Source organism: Cucumis melo, chromosome 1 (genome assembly GCF_025177605.1).
Source record: "Cucumis melo cultivar AY chromosome 1, USDA_Cmelo_AY_1.0, whole genome shotgun sequence".
NCBI lineage: Eukaryota > Viridiplantae > Streptophyta > Magnoliopsida > Cucurbitales > Cucurbitaceae > Cucumis > Cucumis melo.
The window spans coordinates 10,528,625-10,552,770 of record NC_066857.1 but is presented as its reverse complement, the minus strand read 5'-3'; the positions used below and the strand labels follow the sequence as shown (position 1 = coordinate 10,552,770).

At 35.3% G+C, this 24,146-nt stretch overlaps 2 protein-coding genes across 3 annotated transcripts; both read left to right on the top strand.

The window, feature by feature from the left end:
• Positions 1-3,007: 3,007 nt before the first annotated feature.
• Positions 3,008-6,173, top strand: LOC103501269 (E3 ubiquitin-protein ligase At4g11680). Its single transcript, XM_008464803.3, has 3 exons — positions 3,008-4,860; positions 5,248-5,632; positions 5,738-6,173. The coding sequence occupies exons 1-3, from the start codon at positions 4,349-4,351 to the stop codon at positions 5,882-5,884; spliced, it is 1,044 nt and encodes a 347-aa protein (XP_008463025.1). The 5' UTR covers positions 3,008-4,348; the 3' UTR covers positions 5,885-6,173.
• A 2,447-nt stretch (positions 6,174-8,620) lies between these two features.
• Positions 8,621-11,286, top strand: LOC103501270 (E3 ubiquitin-protein ligase At4g11680). 2 transcript variants are annotated; one of them, XM_008464807.3, is made up of 5 exons: positions 8,621-9,042; positions 9,120-9,182; positions 9,319-9,844; positions 10,209-10,572; positions 10,831-11,286. In XM_008464807.3, exons 3-5 carry the CDS (start codon positions 9,339-9,341, stop codon positions 10,975-10,977), a joined length of 1,017 nt encoding a protein of 338 aa, XP_008463029.1. In that variant the 5' UTR covers positions 8,621-9,042; positions 9,120-9,182; positions 9,319-9,338; the 3' UTR covers positions 10,978-11,286. The 2 variants fall into 2 exon arrangements, with proteins under 2 accessions (XP_008463029.1, XP_050937656.1); XM_051081699.1 differs by having other exon boundaries at positions 8,622-9,042; positions 9,430-9,844.
• The last annotated feature ends 12,860 nt before the right edge of the window (positions 11,287-24,146 follow it).

Here is a 24,146-nt window from a genome sequence, read left to right as displayed (position 1 = left end):
TGGATCACACTCTCTTTAAGACGTTTTGTGGCTCAGCTCGAAATGCAAACAACTCTAATAATTCCATGGCGTCCATAGGATAAAACAATCAAACTCAATCAGAGCTGCATCAAAACCTGATCGAAATACCAAACACTCTTTTGATTTTCAGGAATAAAATAGAGAGAAAGAAGATGGAGAGAACTTTGTGAGAAGTGTTTTTTCTTATATATATGTCAAATGAGCATCTTATATACAAGTGAGTTTCGTAAAGCCCCAATAGTCATCTCAAAGTATAATGCATAATCAAGAGTAAATAATGAACGTTTTTAATGAAAGTAAAAGTTGGATTTATCAACATTTGCCATCTCTTCAACCCTCTAAAATATTAATATAATTTTTTCAAATAAAATTTCCATATATCACACATTGTTACAAAGAAAACTTTCATGACTAAATTATTGTTTAAATAGTTATTCAAAATAAACCCTAACTTATATACACATCACAATAATTCTCAAACAAATCTCTAAACATCTGGATAGTGATGTTAGTATTGATTTTCCAAAAATGTGAAAATTTTGGTATAACGTGTTGTGCATCAGATTTGTGTTTATAAGAAATAACCACGTATATCTGGAGAAATCATCTACAATAGTTAGAAAGTATTTATGTCCAGATGTGTATTGTTTTTGCATGGTTCCCATGTATTACAATGGATCAATTCAAAAGCTTTATTTGAAACATGGTTATTTGATTGGAAAGAAAGTCATTTCTATTTGGCTAGAGGGAAAATATTACATGGAGTATGTCTTTCAGATGGGAAATATGTTTGTAACTGGGGTGGCTAGTCTATTATGCAATGTATCAATATCAATATAAGTCAAAGAAGCTACAGACAAATCATTATCATAATACGTAGGTCATACATGTGAATAACAAGCAATATTTAAAGTAGTAAATTCAGTAGTCTCAGAAGTATTTAGAGATTGAAAAAGATACAACCCATGCCAGACATTAGCTTTGCCAATCGTCTTCAAAGAGTACTTGTTCTGAATAATGCAACAACCATCACAAAACTTAACTAGTGTAGGTAAGGATGAAGTTAGGGCACTGATTAATAGCAAGTTAAAACAAAATTCTAGTAAAAACATTACTTGTTTCGGGACTAATGAGGGAGATATTTTGATAGTATATTTGATAGAGACATGAGTGTGGTTTAGTAAGGAAATTGTAGCATTTTGTATAGGTTGAAGGGATGAAAACATACTTTTATTATGCCAAATGTGATTTGATGCTTCAAAATCTAAAATCCACATATCATTTCTCATAGAATGTATAAGTTTGGTTTGGGAACACATATCTGCTATATGTGAGTTAGAAGATGACTTCGTATTGGTTTTGGCCTTACTAAGGTAAGACTGCAGCATTGAGAGGAGGCTTTGGCAAAGTTCATTTGATAAACTCTCAAGGGGATTTTCAGGTGAGTTATTCATGGAAGGTTCATTCTTTCGTGGATTTTTCTGATGATAACAATGGTCTGGGGATAACCATGTATGTTTTAGCAACTGTCCATAGTATGGCCACATGATTACAATGAGTATAGACAGGTCAATCTTTCTTCTTTCGATTGCTAGAGGACTTCACTGGATTTTTGCCCAAAAGTGTGGTTGCTTGTACTACAAAAGAATCGTTTAAGCCTTAGGATGTAGGAATTGCTCTATGTTCAATCTCTTGGATTATAGAAGAAATATTCATTGAGATTGTTGCTTCTGGTTCCATTAGAAGTAATTGTGTGCCAATCGAATTGAAAGCTTCATTCTGCCCCACAAGGAATGTCATCACGTACAGTTTGGAAGTAGGCATTGAGGTCATTGACTGCTCCACAAGTGTAGAGTCCACACGAGCAAGAAGGACGACATGAGGCTAGTTCATTCCACAGTTGTTTTTAGCTTCTAATAGTAGGAGGTAACCGAGTCTTGTGGTTGAGTTAGGGTTGATAGTTCCTTACGAATTTGATATACTCGAGGTCTGCTCTTGAGTTAATATCTTTCTTGAAGATCAATACTGATTTCGTGTGCTGAATCAGAGAAATTAATGTTGGTAGAATTCTCCTTTGATAGCAAATTCAATATCCAAGTCATGACTACACATTACAGACGATCCATGATTGGAGAAGTTCATCGATGGGACGAGTGATGTTGTCGTCGATGAAGCCAAGTTTATTCTTCATGGTTAGTCCGATTTTCATCACTTAACTCCAAGAGGTATAATTTATTATGGTGAGAAGGTTGGATACGAGGATGCTCGTGCTGTCTAAGTGGTGTAGAAAGTAGGGATTGAAATATTGCTCAATAGTGGAGCAATTCGCCGTCTAGTTGGTAGATGAAGAGGAATTTGGAGGGATTATGCATTCTGCTGTGGGGAGAGCCTAGAGGATTGTAACTCTTAAAAGGGGATTTTGTTAATATGATACCATATTAAGGCTCTCAAGAGTAATTTAATATGTTCAAGTTTTATTAATGAATAACTTGGTTGATAAATAGCCAACGAGAACATATGAATTCATTGGCTTTACAAGGTTATAACCTATTCAAGAGAAAGTAACAAACTAATAACTTACTAAAGTAAACAGAATCTTAATATACATATCATAATAATTCTCAAACAAATTTGAGGCTAAATGACATTTTGATTTTTATATTTGAAGCTTTCAATGTTAATCCCAATACTTTCGAATGTTTAAGTTTAATATTTTTACTTTTAATAAATCTTAAATTCAAATTTTGGAAGTTAATGTTATCAAAATTTGTCATATAATAACAATATTTTGTATGTAAGTATTTTCAAATTTTAACCAAAAAGTTTTGTTTCACAGATAAGAAAGATTCATTAAATATAGAATAATTGCCTAAAAATTAATGTACCAAAATGATATTGAAAATAAAGTTTAATTTAAATCTTAAAAAAGAAATAATAATAGTTCAACAATAATAAAGCCCTCATTGAAAGAAGATGGGATATTAAAGCAAAATGGACAAAGGTTTGACCATTAAATAAATAAATAAATAACAAAACTTAATGAAAACACAAACACACATACTCTTTGTATTTGCAAGATAAAGGATGGGGAGATATTATTATTCTCTCTCAGTCTCACTCCCAATTATGAACCAATAAACAAGCAGTCCCCAAATTTAAAAATTGGGTCTTTCTCATCTCCATCTTCTTGATGTTGATGTCTTTTACAGATTGAATTTCAATCAAGAAACAAAGGAAGAAAGAAGAAGAAGAATCTAAGAAACAGTTAGTTGGGTTTTTTTTTTTTTTTCTTTAGCGTTTTGGATTAGCTCTCCACGTTGCCATTTCAAATTGGGCGGGCCACTCTGAGCTTCTCCTCTCTTCAACAATGGTGTGTGGCCAACCGCCATTCCCTCTCTTTGCTTTAAATATCTGTCTTTGAGGGCCACTCCCCCCGACACCTCCTTCAATCTTGCTAGTTGGATTTGGTGGCCAACCATTTACCTTCTTCAGAAAAACTACTTTCTTTTGTTTCTTTCTCTTATCCATTTTGAAAACCCCTTGTGGGGTTTTGTTTATATCTCTCTATTTTGAATCTTGCAGGAGTATCTGGGTATGGGGGTTTGGAATTACTGATTATGACAGAAGAAGATTTGCGGTTCATTCAACTGTTGTAAGGAAAAAATAAAAAAAAGAGAACGATACGGTTGATTATTGATTATTTCTTCTTCTCTATTTGGTCTTTTTTGTTTTATTTTTTATTTTTTTGAAGTTTGGCCAACGCCTTTAGCGCATTTCTAAACCGTTCGATTGTTGATTTCATCTGAGTTTCTCTGTTTTATTTTTTTATTTTTTCATTTTTCTTGAGTTTCTGGCCACCCTCTGCGACCCAACATCAACTTCCTGTCTTCTTTTTTTCAACCGTTTTTTGTTGCCTTCTTCTTGCTCTTTATGCCTTTATATACGCCCTGATTCCAATTTTTTGTTTGTTATGAGATACCCTTTTAAAGCTTCTCTCTGAATTGGCAGTTTTGGGCCTGCACGATAGGTGTTTGATGTTTTGCTTCACTGAATACCTTATAGTTTGGGACATGAGACTTTCATGAATTTGGATCGTTTGCTTTTGTCCCAAAACGGGTTCCGTTTCTCTTTTAATCATTACGGGCAAAACTTATGTGATTTTTGTTGTCTTCGTGCTTGGACTTGCCCTTTCGTTTTAGTTATCCTTCCATGAGAACCATCCCCTTTTCTTTCTTCATATTTCCAACTTTCTCCATGTCCGTGTAGTTTGTTGTCTTGTTCTTGATAAGGAACCTGGTTGGTTTTAGTTGGAAAAGGTCATTTTGCAATGATTCATTCTGGTTTCTTCCTTTCGGGACCATCATTTAATTCTGATGCTACTACGTCTTTCATATCAATTTCGGTGTCTGGAGAAGATGGCGCTATGGCTGATGATATCAGAAACGAAGCATCTGATTCTGTCCCTCCTTCCTTTTGGGTTAAAATGGCGATGAAAATATCTAGAGCTAGATGGTTTATATTTTTGAGAAGAGTTTTCCACTACCAAAACGGATCGAGATCTGATCTTGGGCCTAATCCTTTCAATTCGGGTTTGTGGATGGCGATGGAACTTGTAGCTCTGTTGTTTCAGCTAATTATCTCAGTGTTTACTCTTGCCATTTCACAGGCTGAAAAGCCAGTTTGGCCTATGAGGTTGTGGATAGGTGGTTATGATCTTGGCTGTGTTCTTAGCTTATTGCTTCTCTATGGCCGCCATCGGTATCATTATCTAATGCAGGGAAATGATAACCGTCTTTCAGATATTGAACATGAACAGCAGAGGAGCAATGAATCATCAAGGTAATCTTTAACCTACAGTTTCCTATGAATTTATTTCATAGTATTTCCTTGAAAAGCTACTGAGGATTGAGTTTAGAATGGACAAGAAGCTTAGGGTCAATCATGTTCTAACATTCTTTTCCCATAACGTTCAGGTTAAAAGTTCATGCAATTTTTATGAGTCTTTATTTAACTCAAAAACTGAATTGAAGAACGGAAGATTTTCAAATGACCCACAGGGTTAAAAGTAATAATATTGTGTAACTGAAAATAAGTCAATGCAGACTAGGGAGATCAATTAAGAGTAAACACAATATTTTATTGAGTTTCTATTTCTTCATTATTCAAAAAGTTTGCATCTGCAAAATTTGACGTCTAATCTGACTACTTTTATTCAACATAATTCAGGTATTCACATTTGATGAACAGATGCCGCACGTCTCTCGATCTTTTCTTTGCAATATGGTTTGTAATGGGAAATCTTTGGGTCTTCGATTCTCGCTTAGCCTCATTCCAGAGAGCTCCCAAGCTACATCTACTATGCAGCTTCCTGCTAGTTTGGAATGCCATCTGCTACTCTTTCCCATTTATTCTGTTTCTGCTGCTATGTTGCTGTGTGCCATTGATTAGTAGCCTTACAGGGTATAACATTAACATGGGATCATCCGAAAAAGGGGCATCAGATGATCAAATTTCCCAGCTACCTTGCTGGAGATACAAAGCGGTCGAAGCCAACATCAACCCCAGAAGTCAACCTGACAATAGCAATACAGGACTTCTAAAAGAGGATCCAGTAAGTAATAATTCTCTTCCTGGTTTTGAAAAAACTACAGAAGAAAATTCAAATAAAAAGAGCGATGGGGGACTAAAATACTTCCGGTTGCCTCCGATTTTGCAGGAATGTTGCATTTGCCTTGCCAAGTATATAGACAAGGAAGAAGTGAGACAATTGCCTTGTTCCCATGTGTTTCATCTCAAGTGTGTAGATAAGTGGCTTGCTATTACATCTTCATGCCCTCTCTGTAAGCAACAACTTCAAAGATAGAGAGCCAAGAAATTAGTAGAAGCAGTTCAAGTGCTTCATTGGGTTTTTTTTCTCTTCTTTTTCCCTTCCAAATGGAAATTTTCTCATTTTCACTGTTTTTATGGTTTAGTCCGTAGATTAGAGTCTCACATGGTTACTTGAGTGAGTTCTAGAGCTCACCAGTTACCTAATTATACTCAAATACTTAAGGTTACATGTAGCAGGAAAATGATGCCTTATTTGTAGATATTGTGAGAACTATTGTATTTGCCTAAAGAATACAAACCAAGTGTGCTTTTTTCATCTTTAATTCTGTGGAACTTATTGTTATAAATGAACTTGACAAGGCCCCGTCTACGTCCTCAACATGATTAGCTGTGTAAAGTTTGTCTGGAAAATTATTGTATGAAAAAGGAAGAAAACTCAACAATCGGATTGGTACGCAGGTATGAAGCCTTGCCTACCTGCAGTTTCCTTCTTTGATTAAAGTTTGAGCAATCAACTAGTTGAAACGTCAAATGAGAATGTTGTGTGAGAATGATATGTTATCTTGAGTTTAGGTACTCTTTCCTTCTCTCACACCTTTCCAAACACAGTTTTGTCAACTAAGTTTAACGAGCAATCAACATCACATCAGAAGAAGGGTTTTTTTAGATAAATAAGGGATCCAAATTTGAACCACATACCTTGTGAACTATATTAGCAAAGACATACTATACTACATGTCAGTTGAGTTGAGAGTTTTGACTAAAGAAGATTGGAGTATTAGTAGAAAATGATATTTTTCTATTATTCAAATCATTAGAGTTTAGATTTGTAATAATTACAACATTAAACCCTAACACCCTGTGGTTTATGAATTGTTAAAGATAATAATTAGAAATCACTTTTTCAAAAGTTTAGAAAGTTGACCTTGTTTGATTAGGTAAAACTTCATATACTAAAAACCAAATGGGGGAAAACTACAAAAAGTTAATTGAAGTAACGTTACATATAAATAAACATATATAGCATATTAAAAAATAATTTATAAATATTAAAAAAATTTAAATCAAACTTTTGGTATCTATCAATGATAAACTATATTGCTCACTTAATCATTAACATTGAAGTAGTATCACTGCAATTACACCAAATAATACGTACACACATTTAAGCAGTAAATAGAATTTATGTAGATGTGGTCACCTAGTCCTTAACTTTACCAAAGTATCCACGAATAGGGATTGTGGTTGGGGTTTGGTATCAAAACACAAGTTTTTGTAGGGTTGTTATTTTGGTAATGGTTTTTATCAATCATTATAAAATAGGTTAATAGTATAAATAATGTGTTAGTCAAGCTAGACTCATTTTAGTCTAATATATAATCTAAGCTTTATCACGATAGTTATTAACAATTTGACCAACTCATAACTCGTACAATTGTGTTTTTTAAACATAAATCATAAAAAAAATTCAACCAACAAAGAGTTGAAATTAAGTCGCACATAAATTTCCAAACTAAAAGAAAAACAAACTATTTGAAATTAGATTTTAATGGGAAAATACAGTAAACAAAACTTACTATGACACAAATTCTATTTTATCATAATCCAAACTTTATACTTTTTCTTCGTTGTTTTCCCGTAGAGAGTTTAACTAAAAAAAATATTATTATTATTATTATTATTATTATTATTATTATTATTATTATTATTATTATTATTATTATTATTATTATTATTATTATTATTATTATTATGATTATTATTATTATGATTATTATTATTATGATTATTATTATTATTATTATTATTAATTATTATTATTATTTTTATTTTTATTTTTATTATTATTATTATTATTATTATTATTATTATTATTATTATTATTATTATTATTATTATTATTATTATTAGTGTTTGGTTTGTCCTATATTCACGATGTTATTAATCATGTTTATACTTCGGTCAAATTATCATTATTAAACATTATGAACTAATTTCATAAAGAAATACACATTTTGAATCTTTTTTTTCATAAATATATTTTAAAATTAATTGGAGATTATTAATTTTTTAGTTACTTGAAACTAAATATTAATTTTATTATTTTTATTATTTTTTTTGGACAATTCAATTTTAGAAGCACAAATATCTTTAAAGGTAAATACATAAGCATAAAAAAACAATAGTTTTCCAACAACAAAATATAAATAAGATGAATAATTTTTCGAGACAATATAATATCAACTAAACAAAAGGATGTGCAATTCGATCACATTTTTTATTCATCTTTATTTCACGAACTGAACGATCATGTTTTTTGTTGACGTTCTCAGGATTTCTTTCACAAGACGAGGTAGATTTGGTTGGGAGAGAAACATTTGAAAATTTCTATATTTAAATGTATATGAACACACATTGAAAAAAATATTGAAAGAGTCAACCGAGATTGATAGTAGGTCAGCCAAAGGATAAACAAATTACAAATGATTTGTTGCAGGTTCTTTTAAATTTTTGGTGGCTTTAGCTACCCATGTTCCTTTCATCTCAGTGTCCGACTACAAATGACACTGAGAGGAAAGGAATCTGTGATTAATTTTTTTAATAACACAAGTTTCTCCTTTTTTTTTTTTTTTATCCATATAATATTAATATAAATAAAAGTCGATTTAATAACCAAATTATAAACTTTGAGGATAATTTTAAATTTATTTACTGAAGGCTGAAATTGTAATTTAAAATAAGAAAAAAAATGGCCATTAAATAAATTATTTAACGATGAAAAAGAAAAAAAAATGGATATAATTTTATATCGACGAAAAGTAGTTGGAGGAGGAGGAGGAGGAAGTAGCGGTTTGACAGTTGAAGGAAACGGTCGATTTGTTGGGCTTTGCTTGCTTTCTTAACAAAAACCTGCAACAAAGTTAGGCCTTCCAATTCAATCCAATCCTTAACGCCACCATTCCCAAAATACTCTGATTCACTTTCAATCAAAGTTACCCACTTCTCTTTCCTTTTCTCTGGTTGATCTTCAGTCCCCATCTCTGTTTTCACCTTCCTCTCCTTTTCCCAAACCTCCCATTTCCTTCTATCTACACTTCCATGTCCCCTTTTCCCTCTTTCTTTCCCCCTTTCCTCATTGCCTTTTAGGCTTTTCCAAGCTATCTCTTAAATCCCAACTGCCCTTTCTCGTGGGTGGGTCTCTCTGTCTCTCTTTTTCTTTTTTTTTTCTAATGTTTTTTGGGTGATAAACTGATGGTTTTTGTGTTCAGAGATTGCTTTCCAGGGTTTTTCTGAACTTTGGCGGTTGATAAGCTCGGGTGGTGAGACTTGGAGTAAGTGTTTTTGATTTTGTGCACGATTGGTGTTTGATGTTTTGCATAGCTGGGAACTTGGCTCTTGAATTTCCATGAGAACACTCTGTTTTCTATGTTTGTGCTCAGTCTAAGCTTTTCTTTTGTGTTGGACTAGATAAGGAAAGGTTGTTTTCAATGGTCAATTCTGTTTATTTCGTTTCGGGTTCATCGTGTAACTGTGGTGCTGGGACTTCTTTGTTTACCCCAAATTCGTTGGTGGAAGAAGATGGTGCAGGTGTGGATGTTAGAGATGATAATTCTGTTGCTCTCTCTGCATCTTTCTGGGTTAGATTAGCGATGAGAGTGTCTAGAGCCAGGTGGTTCATTTTCTTACGAAGGGTATTTCACTACCAGAATGGATCAAGATCAAATCTCGGTTCTGATCCTTTCAATTCTAGCTCATGGATGGCTATGGAGCTGGTAGCTATGGTGGTTCAGCTCGTCATCACAGTGTTTGTTCTTGCCATTTCAGAGGCGGAGAAGCCAATTTGGCCTATGAGACTGTGGATAGTTGGTTATGATCTTGGCTGCATTCTTAGTTTGTTGCTTCTTTATGGGCGATATTGGCATCTTTATTTAATGCATGGAGAGCGTGTTGGCCTTTCTGACACCGAGCAGCAGAGGAGCAGTCAAGCATCAAGGTATTCCTTCACATGCTACTTTCTCTATATAAGAGTACTGGTAAAAGCAGCTGACGGAGAATAAATAATATCTTGTTTTTACGATCATTAATTCAGGGAACAATTCTATCTAGGCTTTACTTTGCAATACTGGAAACTCAAAACTCAATGGACGAAGGTTTCATAAATCTAGTATAAAAAATTAATATTTTAGAACATGCCGTCATCAATTCATAAACACAACAGACATGGGATATTAGCTAAAGGTACAAGAGAAAAATGATGCTTTTGTTGCTTTGTCCGGAAATTTTGGAACCGACTCATTTAGAATGTGGATGCAAATTTTGCAACTCTATCTACAACTTCTGTTCAATTCGCTGTGCAGGTGCTTGCGTTTGATGAACAAATGCCGAACATCTCTCGAACTTTTCTTCGCAATATGGTTTGTAATGGGTAATGTTTGGATCGTTGATTCTCGCTTCAGTTCTTTTCAAAGAGCTCCCAAGCTTCATTTGCTATGTGTTTTCCTGTTAGTTTGGAATGCCACCTGCTACTCCTTTCCCTTCATTCTTTTTCTGTTGCTATGTTGTTGTGTGCCATTGGTTAGTAGACTTCTAGGATATAACATTAGCATGGCGTCAACCGACAAAGGAGCATTAGATGATCAAATATCCCAGCTACCATGCTGGCGATATAAAGTGAGCTCAATGCAACCTGATAGTAACAAAAGACTTCCAAAAGAGGATCCAGTAAGTACATCTTATAATATACTTATAATGATGGACCAAACACGTTTATCTTCAAGACAAAGGAGGTTTCATAGCTATTTTAAATTCTCTAACTTCGGAACATTCTATTCACAACTCAGTAGACTTTGGTTTAAAAACTATAACCATCTCTTTTGGTTTATTTACCTGATCAATAAATATCTACATGCACAATCATTGAAAGTCATCTAGAAGGTTAAGTTCCTTCTTCTGAGTGTGTTTTTCTCTGCTGTTCTTTAGGAATGTTGCATTTGCCTTGTCAAGTACAGAGATGAAGAAGAAGTAAGACAGTTACCTTGTTCCCATTTCTTCCATCTCAAGTGTGTGGATAAGTGGCTCTCAATCACATCTTCCTGCCCTCTTTGTAAGCAACAACTTCAAAAATAGATAGGAAAAAGAAAATAAAAAAGAAAAGAGGGAGAGAAGAAGCAATTTAAACTATTTGGCCGCAACAAAAATTCTTCCATTTTCACATGATTACTTGAATGAGTTCACAGAAAAATGCTGAGAGTAAAATTCAAAAGTTACAAATAGAAGGAAAGCGATGACTCACTTTTAAGTCTGCCTTAAAACTTAAAAGTGCATATATATATATATATATATCTGTACTTGATTTTTGAATTCATAGCCTCTCCTTCCTAAAGCCATAAGAATAAAGTTGCTACCTCAACTCTAAGTTGTGAGAAATTTTTTGAACTCTATTTACAAGTTTGTGTATATGTATGATCTTTGTTTGTTGGCGATGCATAGAATGTTATTGTCATACTCATGCATGATTGAGCATTCTTTTATACTGTAGCATTGTTATGAAGTTACTCTATAGTTTTTTTTAGTTCAACCACGTAGGATAAGAAAATTTAAATCTATAACTTGTAATTGAAGAGATGTTTTAATCAATTAAGCTAGGGTCAACTGAAAGCGCGCGACATTCACCTTGTAGTTACTTCCTGTAAATATATTAAGGATTTTATTTACGTTTTGTTACTCTTACGTCTACGCTAGCAAACACTATTTTATCGTAATTACTTGTTATTGTCAATCTCTCCCCTAACAACTGTCGTAGCCTTCCATTGCCTTTTGCTAAGTTTGTCCTTATTGCCAAAGTAAAGTCAGATTTGTACTTTCATCTTCTCACTATTTTTTAATTATATTCTAAGCGGTTGCGTTTTGTAACCAGGCTTTGTGCCTCTTTGGATGGACCAGAAAAAGTGTTTTTAAGAAAAAAAAAGTCATTATTGTTTAAACTATTTTGATAAGAAAAAGTTTGACTCATTTGTCAAACATTTCATTTTTTTAAAATGATTTATCTCCAAAATTAAATACTTAAAGAGTTAAACTAAACACTTCAATTCTCGAGATGGCGCACAAAATTTTAAGGAAGTTGATATTCATCTTTCCGACCAGATTGTCACATCACATATCAAGAAATCAAATTTCATGTTTCTTGAGACGATGCACAAGTCTTAAAGGAATTGATTTTCATCTTTCCTGACAATGTGGAATTTTAGTTGTATACTTCTTAATGTGATGAGTAAAGTATAGGAGCTAACAAATTATATTTACATTAACATCCCTCTTCAGGTGGTAGAGTAGAGATCAATTTGAGTTTTCCATGTAATAGATGAAAGCGATAGGGGAGAGCGCCTTAATGAAAATGTTTGTTGGTTGTTCAACAATAGATATGGATTAAAGGCTGAGGTGTGGAGTCTTGGAGATGGTGGCGGATAAAGTGACAATAATTCTCGATGTGTTTGGTCCTTTTATGAAAAACATCAGTATGAGCCAATTTGAATAACACTACAATTATCACAATGAAGTAGAGTGCCAAAGTTCTGAGAATCCCCCATCTTAGCTAGAAATCATTGCAGCCAGACAACCTCAGAAGTGGCATCAACAAGAGCACGATAGTCAGACTTGGTACTAGAACGAGGGATAACAGTTTGTTTCTTACTACGCTAGAAACAAACTGGGAGAATCACCTAAATAAAAGTAGTAACATGTAGTGGATCGTTTGTCAATATGATCTCCGACCTAGTCAGCATCAAAATAGCTAGAGAAAACCAATGATGATCAAGAGAAGAATTAAAGACCATGCCCTAGCATTCCGTTAATATAACGTGAAATGAATGGTGCATGGATCAGACATGAACTAACTGAAAACTTGAACTGTGTAAGCAATGTCTAGACGTGTCACGGTCAAATAGATAAGGCTACCAACAAGTTGTCGATACAGGATTTGATCCTCAAGAGGGACATCATCGAATGGAGTCAGGAAAAATTTGGAATACAAGTATGTTGGAACTATGACATAGTTAGTGATGCCTGATCGAGCCAGAAGATCATAAGTATATTTAGCTTTGGACAAGTAGCATTCATTTGAGCAAAAAGTTACCTAAAGACCAAGAAAATAACTTAGAGGCCCCAAATCTTTCATTTCATAGTGTGTTCTTAGATAACATTATAAATCAGATATAGTTTGAGGATCATCTCCAGTAATGATCATATAATCCACATACAAAAGGAGAATAATGTCAAGTGAAGAGTGTATAGTCATGAGCATTGGAAGTAAACCCAAGTTGGGTAATAGTGGAACTGAAAGTAGCAAAATATACATGTGGAGAAGAGGTGTCAGACGGTGGTTTCATATGTACCTCTTCAACTAAAGTTCCATAGAGAAAAACATTTTTCACATCAATTTGAAGAAGGGACCACCATTTACCAATGGCCACAACCAAAAGACTCCGAACAGATGTCATGCAAGCAGCGAGAGTAAATGTTTCCTAATAGTCAATACTATTGAAAGCAATAAACACGAAACGACTTACGTGAAAATTCGAGAACTGAGAGAAAAACCACGATGTTTTTAGTTTTATTATTTTCTTATGAATACAATAGGTACAAATGGAGAGAATAAATAGAGTACAATAGGAGTAAGAAAGGAAAAGATCTAGGAAATATTTAGAAAATAAAATCTCATATATTATTCTTTCCAAAAATACTCTAAGGGCAAAGCCCTACTAATTCTAACACTCCCCCTCAAGTTGGGACATAAATATCAATGAGTCCCAACTTGCTAACACAAAGGTCAAAGTGTGGTCTGAGAAACCCCTTGGTGAGAACATCAGCAACCTGTTGGCTTGAAGGAATGTACGAAATGCATATGCTTCCATTGTCAAGTTTTTCTTTGATGAAATGTCGATCAATCTCAACATGTTTAGTTCTATCTTGTTGAACTGGGTTGTTAGCAATACTAATAGCGGGTTTATTATCACAAAAAAGCTTCAAAGGTGTCTCACATTCCTGATGAAGATCTGACAAGACTTTTTGAAGCCAAATTTTCTCACATATTCCTAGACTCATAGCTCTGTATTCAGCTCAGCACTGCTCCTGGCCACAACACTTTGCTTCTTACTCCTCCAAGTTACAAGATTGCCCCAAACAAAGGTACAATACTCGGAGGTAGACTTTCTGTCAATAACAGATCCTGTCCAATCCGAGTCAGTATATGCCTCAATGGTCTTTCTATTTGTTTTTCTAGACATCAACCCTTTACCAGGTGTATTTTTCAAGTATCTCAGGATTCTGTTAACAGCTTCCATATGTTTCTCATAGGGAGCCTGCATAAATTGGCTGACAACACTCACAGCAAAGGAAATATCAGGACAAGTATGAGATAAGTAAATTAATTTACCTATAAGACGCTGATATTGTTCTTTATCAACTGGAACTTGATCATCAGAGTTTTCTAGCTTACAGTTAAATTCAATAGGAGTATCAGCAGGACGACATCCCAACATGCCTGTCTCGGTTAGCAGATCAAGGGTGTATTTTCTCTGAGAAACGGAGATATCTTCTTTAGATCTGGCCACCTCCATTCCAAGGAAATATTTCAGATTTCCCAAATCCTTGATTTCAAATTTATCACCTAATCTCTGTTTTAGTTAACTGATTTCTGTTTGATCATCTCCAGTCAAAACAATGTCATCCACATAAACTATTAGAATAGCAATTTTCCCTGTTTTGGAAACCTTTGTAATTAAAGTATGGTCAGAGTGCCCTTGATTGTACCCTTGGGGCTTGACAAAGGTAGTGAATCTGTCAAACCATGCTCTTGGAGACTGTTTCAGACCATATAGGGATTTCTGGAGTTTACACACCTGCTGACCAAATTGGGCTTCAAATCCTGGCGGGGGGCTCATGTAGACTTCCTCCACAAGGTCTCCATTCAAAAAAGCATTCTTAACATCTAGTTGGTATAGAGGCCAATCTTTGTTCACAGCAACAAATAGCAGGACTCTAACAGTATTCAACTTAGCAATTGGAGAAAAGGTTTCTGAATAGTCAATACCATAGGTCTGAGTAAATCCCTTTACAACTAACCTTACCTTGTGTCTATCAAGCGTACCATCTGCTTTGTATTTGAGAGAAAACACCCATTTGCATCCTACAGTTTTATGTCCCTTGGGTAGAGCACAGATCTCCCAAGTTCTATCTTTTCAAAAGCCTTCATCTCTTCCATAACAACATTTTTCCATTCAGGACACTCTAAAGCAATGTAGATATTTTTCAGTATTATGGTAGAGTCAAGACTTGTTGTAAATGCTCTAAACTGTGGAGAGAGATTATCATAGGAAACATAGTTGCAAATGGGATGTTTAGTGCAGGATCTGGTACCTTTTCTCAAAGCAATGGGAATGTCAAGAGAGGGACCATACTCATCAAGTTTCCTTGCATGACCCTGTTCTGCATCATCATTACTGGTTTCTATTCTAACCTCAGTCTCATCACCATGGTTCTTTTCTTCCATATTTTCAAGAACAACAACATCAGACCTGTCATTCTCACTCATCGTATTATTAGTACAAGGTTCTGTAGGGTTTTCCATACCTTAGTCTCGAGGAGGTTTGAAGTCTTGAACTGGAGCCGGCGATTGACTAGTAGGGGACCCAACTTCCTTTCTGAGATTCCTCCTGTAATATGTTTTCCAGGGAACTTGGTTTGTGGGTAAGATTATGGGATGAAGATCAACGTCAGATACGGTACTAGGAGTAAGTTCAATAAATTCAAAGGTGTTGTTAGACTATTCACTCACACTCTCCCCCTGAGGATGGCTAACAGGAAAGTAGGGTCCGTTTTCACAGAAAGTAACATCCATAGTGACAAAGTATTTCCTAAACGACGGGTGAAAACATTTATAACCGCACTGGTGAAGGGGATATCCAATAAACACACAAGCCTGAGCCCGAAGGGTAAATTTGGTCTGATTAAGGCCAAAATTATGGACATAAGCGATACATCCAAACACACAAAGAGGAACCTCAGAAACAAGGCGAGTAGAGGGGTAAGACTCCTTAAGACAATCTAAGGGAGTCTGAAGGTGGAGGATACGAGAAGGAATTCTATTGATTAAGTGAGCGACTGTAAGAATAGCATCTCCCCACAGGTATGATGGAAGGGAAGTGGAAAGCATAAGGGAACGAGCTACTTCCACAAGGTGACGGTTTTTTTGTTCGGCCACTCCATTTTGTTGAGGAGTGTAGGCACACAAGGTTTGGTGAACAATCCCCTTGGAGGCTAGAAATTCACTAAGGTTATGGTTTTGGAATTCCCGACCATTATCACTCCGAAGAATTGTAATTTTTGTATGAAATTGTGTTTCAATGGTATGATAGAAGTTTTAGAAAATGGATGAAACCTCAGATTTATCTGTGATAAGGTAGACCCAGGTTAGACGAGTATGGTCATCGATGAAAGTTACAAACCACCACTTTCCCAATGAGGTGGTGACCTTGGAAGGACCTTAAATGTCACCATGGATGAGGGTAAACAGTTGTGTAGGTTTATATGGTTGTGAGGGAAAAGAGACCCGATGTTGTTTAGCTCGGATACACACATCACAAGATAACGAGGAGACATCTATTTTAGGAAAGAGATGAGTCCACACATATTTTTCCTTTCCCAGCAATCGGGGCTAAAGAGCCATCGACTATCCAGATTTTCTCATTACTGACACCGGGGTATAAGAGACAAAGTGCTTCGAGAAACCTGTCAAATGATCTGTGGCCCCCGAGTCCAAAATCCAGGAATTCGTCCCATCAACACTAATAAGGCCAAGGGACTGAAACATACTTGATTGAGCAATGGCGCTTAGAGTAGGAGAGCTAGTCTGACTAGCAGTAGGGCCAATGGGCTGAGAGGTGCTGGTAGTCTCTCTAACATCGGTACGCCCTAAGTTCTATTGCTCCCTGGAGGAGCGTTTGTTACCTCTTAGGGGCCGACTGTGGAGTTTCCAACACTGATCCTTGGTATGTCGTTGTTTCTTGCAGTGCTTACAAATGAGTATTGTTTTCCCATTATCATGGGTCAAGGATCGAACACTAAAGGCAACAGAGTTAGTTATATAATTTGAAGGCACGTTAGGAAGCAAAATTACCGGGTTCTTGGAATATATTGGTAGATCAGTCTGTGCCATGGATGTACTAACTTCAAAAACAGCTCTCATGTAGGTTTGATTAATCCCGAGACCACGAATATATGGCTATCCATAACCAGAGGGTGTCGATAACTTGCCCGCTTCAATCCCCGATCTGTTATGGTGTTGGTCAGCCCCGTTCCTATAGAAGAAAGGTTGCTGTAAAGGGTCGACGGATAGATTTGCATTGCTGTACAGATTTCACAGTTTTGAAGGTTGCTGTCTGGCGGTGATGGGCAACGCATGCGACGGTAGATGACCGAAAGGGTGAGACGGTTGGACAGGCGATGACACGTAGAAGCGGATTGGATGAGCGGTGAGATTAATGAACAGCGGCGCGTGGGCCCACGCACCCGACCGAGACGACGTGTGAAATGGTTTCTGGCCGGAAAGTTGTGCGGACGGCGGCGAGGGTTGGCCCATTGGATAGATCGGCGGCATCTGAATCTGTTGGAGTAGTTTTTCCATGGTGGTGTCCACGGCGGCGGCGGCGACGGCTGTTTTGGTCCGGGTGATTCCTAAAATTTTTTCTAGAGTTTCGTTGTTGCTTTGCTCTGATACCATATTGAAAGCAATAAACACGAAACCGACTTACGTGGAAACTCGAGAACCGGGAGAAAAACCACGATGTTTTTAGTTTTATTATTTTCTTATGAATACAATATGTACAAAGGGAGATAATAAATAGAGTACAATAGGAGTAAGAAAGGAAAAGATTTAGGAAATATTTAGGAAATAAAATCTCATATATTATTCTTTCCAAAAATACTCTAAGGGCAAAGCCCTACTAATTCTAACATATACCATACTCTTGAAAATACTCTTTGGCCACTAGGCAAGCTTTATACCATTCAATAGATCTATCTGAGTGAGTCTTTATTTTATATATCAAACTATATCCGATAGGTTTCTTTTTGGGAGGCAGAACGACATAATCCCAGGTGTGAGTCTTTTCTAAAGCCTAAAGTTTCTTAATTGTTGCTTGTTGCCAAAAAGAGTTAGTACATGCCTCATGGCAAGATAAAGGTTTAACTAAAGACATAATATTGGAGAAACAACAGTAGTCTTTAAGATGAAAAAGAGGTTCTAACCAGGTGGAGCGATGAACAGATATAGGTGCAAGCTCTTATTAGGAGCCAAGGATAGATCTAGGAGTGCTGGTATGTTGTTTTATTATTTACGTAACTCCTACTTGCGGATTTTTCATGCAAAGCTCTAGTAATGTGACTGATTGTGGTGTCTAAGTTAGGATTACCCAATAAAAGGTGAACGTTCTACCAATGTGTTGTTTCATGCATGACTAACGTTTAGTACAAGTTTTCCTAATGCTTGCCCAAGTGTAAGCAAAGCGAGAGATTTTCTGGGTAAGCTAGGATTGAACACAGAGAATTTCTATCAAAACATTAGTTATAATGCTTACTTCCAGTTAGTATAAATTCTATACAGTAAAGAGTATAAAACTATACTAATCTACGCATTTATATAAAGGATTCTGTAGAGGGAAGGAATGGGATGATTGTGGAATGTGAGCTAACTTGCATTAAAAATAATGAAGGAAAGTATCAGTATCTTAGGTAATCTAAGCTATGCGGCATATCCTTGACGCGTTATAGATCACTTTACCATCTCATATTTAAGGCGAGCAACCTCTTGGCAACACCACACTTGTTCTCCTTACGAGACACAAACGGTAAAGGTAAATCAAGCGATATACATCTAGGATTCTTTACTTATAGGTATCATATTGACTCTCTATTTAAGGCGAGCAACCTCTCGGTGCCTAAACACCACACTTGTTCTCATTTTGGGACATAAATGATTGAAGTTGCTTGGTTTCGTAAATGCAACGTTCATTCATAGATGTGTCATGCTAAGCTCTAAGTGAGTGACTTAGTAGGTGGCTAAAACAGGATCATGCGATAAAAGGTGCAATTCCTATCTCTATGTTGCTATTTTCCTCATGATATATATGTAATACAAGTTTTTCTCTCTATCGTCCAAGTGCAAGCGAAGAGAGGTTTCCTGGTAAGTTCATGGTCAAACTTAAAGAATTAGTATTCCTATTGAATCTATACCGTAGGTAATCCTATACAGCATAATCTATACAATGTGGATATGAACAATATATTTTATCCTAATTATATACAATAAGGTGCAATTGATGATGCAAGATGATCATGGCAATGGATGCATGATAATGTGAACTCATGTATCAAGCGTGACATGAAAGAATGTTTATTTATCTAATCGTAAGGTATTGTGCATTAATATTTTGAGGCGATACAAAACATCTATTAACTTCAGAATTAAGGCAACCGTCGTCTCAGCGCCCTTGTTATACTTGCTCGCCTCTTGGGATCCAAATATATAAAGTTAAACTATGATTTGTATCTAATCAGTTTGTATGCATCACAAGTAACTTATCCTAATTTAAAGTGAGCATCATTTCGCTACTTTCGCTATAAAACATTAACAATTATGTAACTTATGCGAAGGATGAGCTCAGCGATAAGATTGTATCGCTATGACCTCTTTGTCACTCGCTTAGTTAAATATGGGTTCTCACTTGTAAAGAGATTACTCTCAATGCGATTGTCTTTCCTCTTGAATAAACAATGATTGATATCCACATTTAACTAAACAAAACTTACAAGACATATATCCAGATTCTTTAATATCAATAACACATTACATTGCTCATAAACTAATTAAACGCAGTAAAAATGGATAGTAAAAGAGGAATGGGAGAGTGGTAGAAGAAATGCATTAATATTATAAACATAGCTTTAGGCCTCTCGACTATAGGGTGCATTTTACAACTTAGTACATGAAAATGTAAAGTGGAATACTAAGAAATGAATCAAGCCTCAAAATATGATTTCTCATACTCTTCAGCTCTGATTTTTTCCTGATTTCATGAGGAGAAATGGTAGGAGAATAACTCTCTCTTGTTCTAAGCTCTCACTCAAAACTCAAGATAGAAGAAATGGGTGAAGAATGACCTTGCTCTCCGGTCTAATTTCGCACACCTTGCTTTGAAGTAGATTCTTCTATTTATAGGCGGGGAGTGATGTTGGCAGGACATTCCATGCCTCATTAATACTTCTAATAAAACTGTATAAGCATCGTGCATACATCCTTTATCTTTTTCTAACATTTTCACCAACCACATTTGTCTACTAGTGCTTCAGATTACCTAGCTTGTTGTGATCGTTGCCTCTTTGGTTGAATGTGTCTCCTTGCCTAACTTTCTATCACCAAGCTCTACTTCTTTTTGCCTATTATTCCGCGACAAGACACATAAAACGTAATAAAACAGGGATAAAGTTCTTTTACATATTGCAATACAAAAGTTAGTCAAATATACTACTTTTCCTTGCATTTTCTTCCAATCTTATGCGATAAGACTTCATTATTTTACATAAAATACCACAATAACTTGTATTTCTACAAGTTATTGGAGTCAAAATGTCAGAGTGGAGTGCGTTTCCACCCTCCCTTTTCGGCATGTTTAGCAATGGCCTTGCCACTTGCTCTCTCGAGCAATTGGCTACATACGCTGGCCAAGCAATGGAGTCAAGCTCAACTAAGCACGATGATACTTATAAACAAAGAATCCTTATCAAGTAAATAACATAAACTTATACTACATAAAACACAACAACAAAGTGGAAATTAAAGAAATGGAAGACAGAAAGTGAATAATAGTGCATTGTATTTATAATGTAGGCCTCTCGGCCATAAAAATGAAGAGCATCCAAACATACACCAAAGAAATATAAAGATAAAAAAAAATATATGTTGAGCCGCAGAACGCTTTTGCCTTCTTTGACTCCTTTACAAATTAAGGGAAATGGTGGGGGAGCTTTCCGCTCTCTAATCTCTCTCTAAGCTCTCACTTAGACATTCACTGGAAAAGAGGATGGCAGAAGAACATTACTAAAAATGGTGAAGGACTCTAAAATTCATCCTTCACCAGCCTCCTTAAGTGATAGCCTCCCCTGTATACTCTCTTCAAGGTGGGGTTGCTTCTTTTATAGCCATACTTTAGGCGGGAAATTAAATACCCATACTGCACATCCATCCTTGCCTATGCTGCCAATTGTCCTTGCTTACCAATGTCAGCATAGAAAGTATTGTTTCTTGTCACATTGTCCCTAACTAACATCCTTGTCTCCTAGCAAATCATCCCCTGTAAAGTTGGAGTGGCATATCGTCTTGCGCTTGTGAATCGCTAGTCTTCTTCTTGTTGTTGAGTTAAATCGTGTGATTCTCTCTTCATTTCTTCTTTTTTGCCATCCTGCATGGAAGATCACTTGAAAGCACAGTTAATCAGGCGTGATGACTTATGTAAGGTGCATTCTCTTGATATTACAATTTTGCACTAAAAGCTAAGCGTTTTGATCATTTATCTCACGTTTGGACTCCATTATTTTACCTAAAAGGCCACAATAACTTGTATTTCTACAAGTTATCACACCCCCTAAATTTAAAATCATGTTTTTCCTCAAGCATAGCTCCACACCTAACTTGACGGGAGATATGTAACCTTTAAAAATAGGATCCCAAAATATAACAAGATACGTAACCGTTTAGAAATAAGATCCTAACACCAAAACCCTTTATGTTCAATTCCATATCCAAGGAAACAACGTAGGCGAGCACGGGTTCAAGTTTAGTATGTTTGAGATTAGACATGAGAACAAAGCACGCACAACGAAAGACTTTGAGATGAGAGTAAGAGGGAGAGGTACCATACAATCTTTCAAAAGAAGATAAGTTATAAATAACAAAGGAAGGAAGACAATTGATGACATAAACAGATATAAGAGTAGCCTCACCCTAAACTTCTCAGGTCAAGAGGTAGAGAGAGGTTCAACATGGAAATAGTCAAGGATGTGACAATGTTTTCGTTCGCCTCGACCATTTTGTGGAGAGGTATAAGGACATGAAAGTTGAACAAGAGTGCCTTGATGGAAAAGAAAGGAAAAAAGATGGGAGTCCTTATACTCCATAGCATTATCGATGTTCGGATTTTTATGGATTTTAGAACACTGAGTACGAACCATGTTTGCAAAACCAATATGAATTTGGGGTAAAGAAGAATATATTTTAAGAAAATAAATCCAAGTAAAACAAGAGTAATCATCAATAAATAACACGAAATAACGATAAGCAATGACTGTCGAAGTAGGAGTAGTACCCCAAATATCATAATGAACAAGACCAAATGGTGTGTCACACAAGAAATCAGAAGTAGAAAAAGATAAAGCAGGTCATTTGGAAAGTTTATAATGTACACAATCAAAATAACTAAATTTAGAAACATTATTCAAAGTACCAACTGAAATTAAATACGAAATTTGCCTAAGATTCATGACCAAGATGAAGATGCCAGTTATATGTATCAGAATCTGTGACAACAGCAGAAACATATGAAAGATTGGGTTGCTGAAAGGATGTAAGCTCAAATAATCTTCCCCTTTGCAACCAGTACCAATCGTTTGTCCCGTTTGCAGATCCTGAACCTAACACTCACGAGGAGAGAAAAGTATGGTTAGACCAAGATCACATAAGTGCTTGAGAGAAGCAAGATTGAAAGCTAGGTTGGGAATTTTGTAAGTGTTGGGTTTTATGTCCTAGAAAATGTAATTCATTGACTGTCATTAATAAAGTGTTGTCTTTTGTAATTTTAATAAAGTGTTATTGATTATTAGTTTTATCTTAATAACCTAAATCCAATAAACTAACATTTTAAGTTGTCTAATGAGTCTTGAACTATATGTAGAGACATACAGAGATCAATGTTTGAGATACAGCTTCAAGGGTCTATAGTTTTGGGATAAAGTTGGATACCTTATCTTAGTAATACTATGGATATGGCTCACTTTGTATTTAATACAAACACAATGATCTAACGTGTTCGTGTAGGTAAAATCTGAGTAAGGGTATCCTATATAAAGAGTTTGCATAAGACCGGACCACAAAATAGTAACCACTAGATATAACTCTTTTAGCTAATTAGGTTTCTATTTCATTAGAATGATCTAGGTAACTTAGTCTTAATCCTAAAACTATTATGAACTCATATTTACGAGGGATTGTCCTTTAATTTGTACGGGTGAGAGTGGCCAGATTGTTGACTCAATATCCTTATCATTTTAGAAACAAGACGGAGCAGGGAGTTGGGAACATAATCACACAAGATAAAATTCACTCCTTCATAGCTTTAGGGTAAGTAGATGAGTGTTCCCTTAAATGATGTCTCTAGGACTTGAGCAAAGGGTCATACCCTCTTTATGGAACGTAATGGATTTCTGTTTATTGGTTGGACCATAAAAAGGTTTTTCATTAAAGAAGCACTGATATTTAAGCACTAGAAGTAACCCAATGTTTATGAAGGACTAACTTACTGTTATTGGTTTTTTTATTTTGATTAAATTAAGGGTTTTTTTACAAAAATAGAAAAATTTACAAACTATTTACACTCCATAGAACAATCACTAAAAGACAAAATTAATTACACTTCATTTTCCTATGAAGTGTAAATATCTTGTCAATATTCTATTTTTGATAACCTTCTTAAATTTATTAAATAGAAGATATTTAATTTAGAAATTAATTAATTAAAGAATTAATTAAATTAAAACTATAGGTTATGTGAGAAATATTTATTTAAATATGATTTAAATGAAATATTAATTAAATATGATTTAATTAATTATTTAATTTAATAATTATTTATTTTATTTTAATTTAAATAAATAGCTCTTTTATGAGGGAGTTATACAGGGAACTCCCAATTTATCTCTCTAAATTCCTCTTCATCTTCTTAGAGAAAGGGGAAATGGGTAACGTAGAAGAGGGTTTCTGGAAAAAGTTGATCCCTGTGTATTCTCTCGGAAAAGAAAGAAAAAAAGATCTCTGTAAAAATTTCCATTCCAGTCTTTGATTCCCACAAGCCATCCTTCTCACTCACTCAAATAATAGGAAGGTCTGGTGGTGGTTACCCCAATCTTGGGGTTTTGGAGAATTCTAATATTACAATGAGAGTAAGTTCCTTTTCTCTATAATTTATATATTA

What these genes read in the sequence shown, in the direction of transcription:
- LOC103501269 (XM_008464803.3), top strand. Translation starts at nt 4,349, where the DNA reads ATGATTCATTCTGGTTTCTTCCTTTCGGGACCATCATTTAATTCTGAT. An exon ending in AGGAGCAATGAATCATCAAG is followed by an intron (nt 4,861 to 5,247) that starts GTAATCTTTAAC and finishes AACATAATTCAG; the next exon opens with GTATTCACATTTGATGAACA. An exon ending in GACTTCTAAAAGAGGATCCA is followed by an intron (nt 5,633 to 5,737) that starts GTAAGTAATAAT and finishes CCGATTTTGCAG; the next exon opens with GAATGTTGCATTTGCCTTGC.
- LOC103501270 (XM_008464807.3), top strand. Translation starts at nt 9,339, where the DNA reads ATGGTCAATTCTGTTTATTTCGTTTCGGGTTCATCGTGTAACTGTGGT. An exon ending in AGGAGCAGTCAAGCATCAAG is followed by an intron (nt 9,845 to 10,208) that starts GTATTCCTTCAC and finishes TTCGCTGTGCAG; the next exon opens with GTGCTTGCGTTTGATGAACA. An exon ending in GACTTCCAAAAGAGGATCCA is followed by an intron (nt 10,573 to 10,830) that starts GTAAGTACATCT and finishes GCTGTTCTTTAG; the next exon opens with GAATGTTGCATTTGCCTTGT.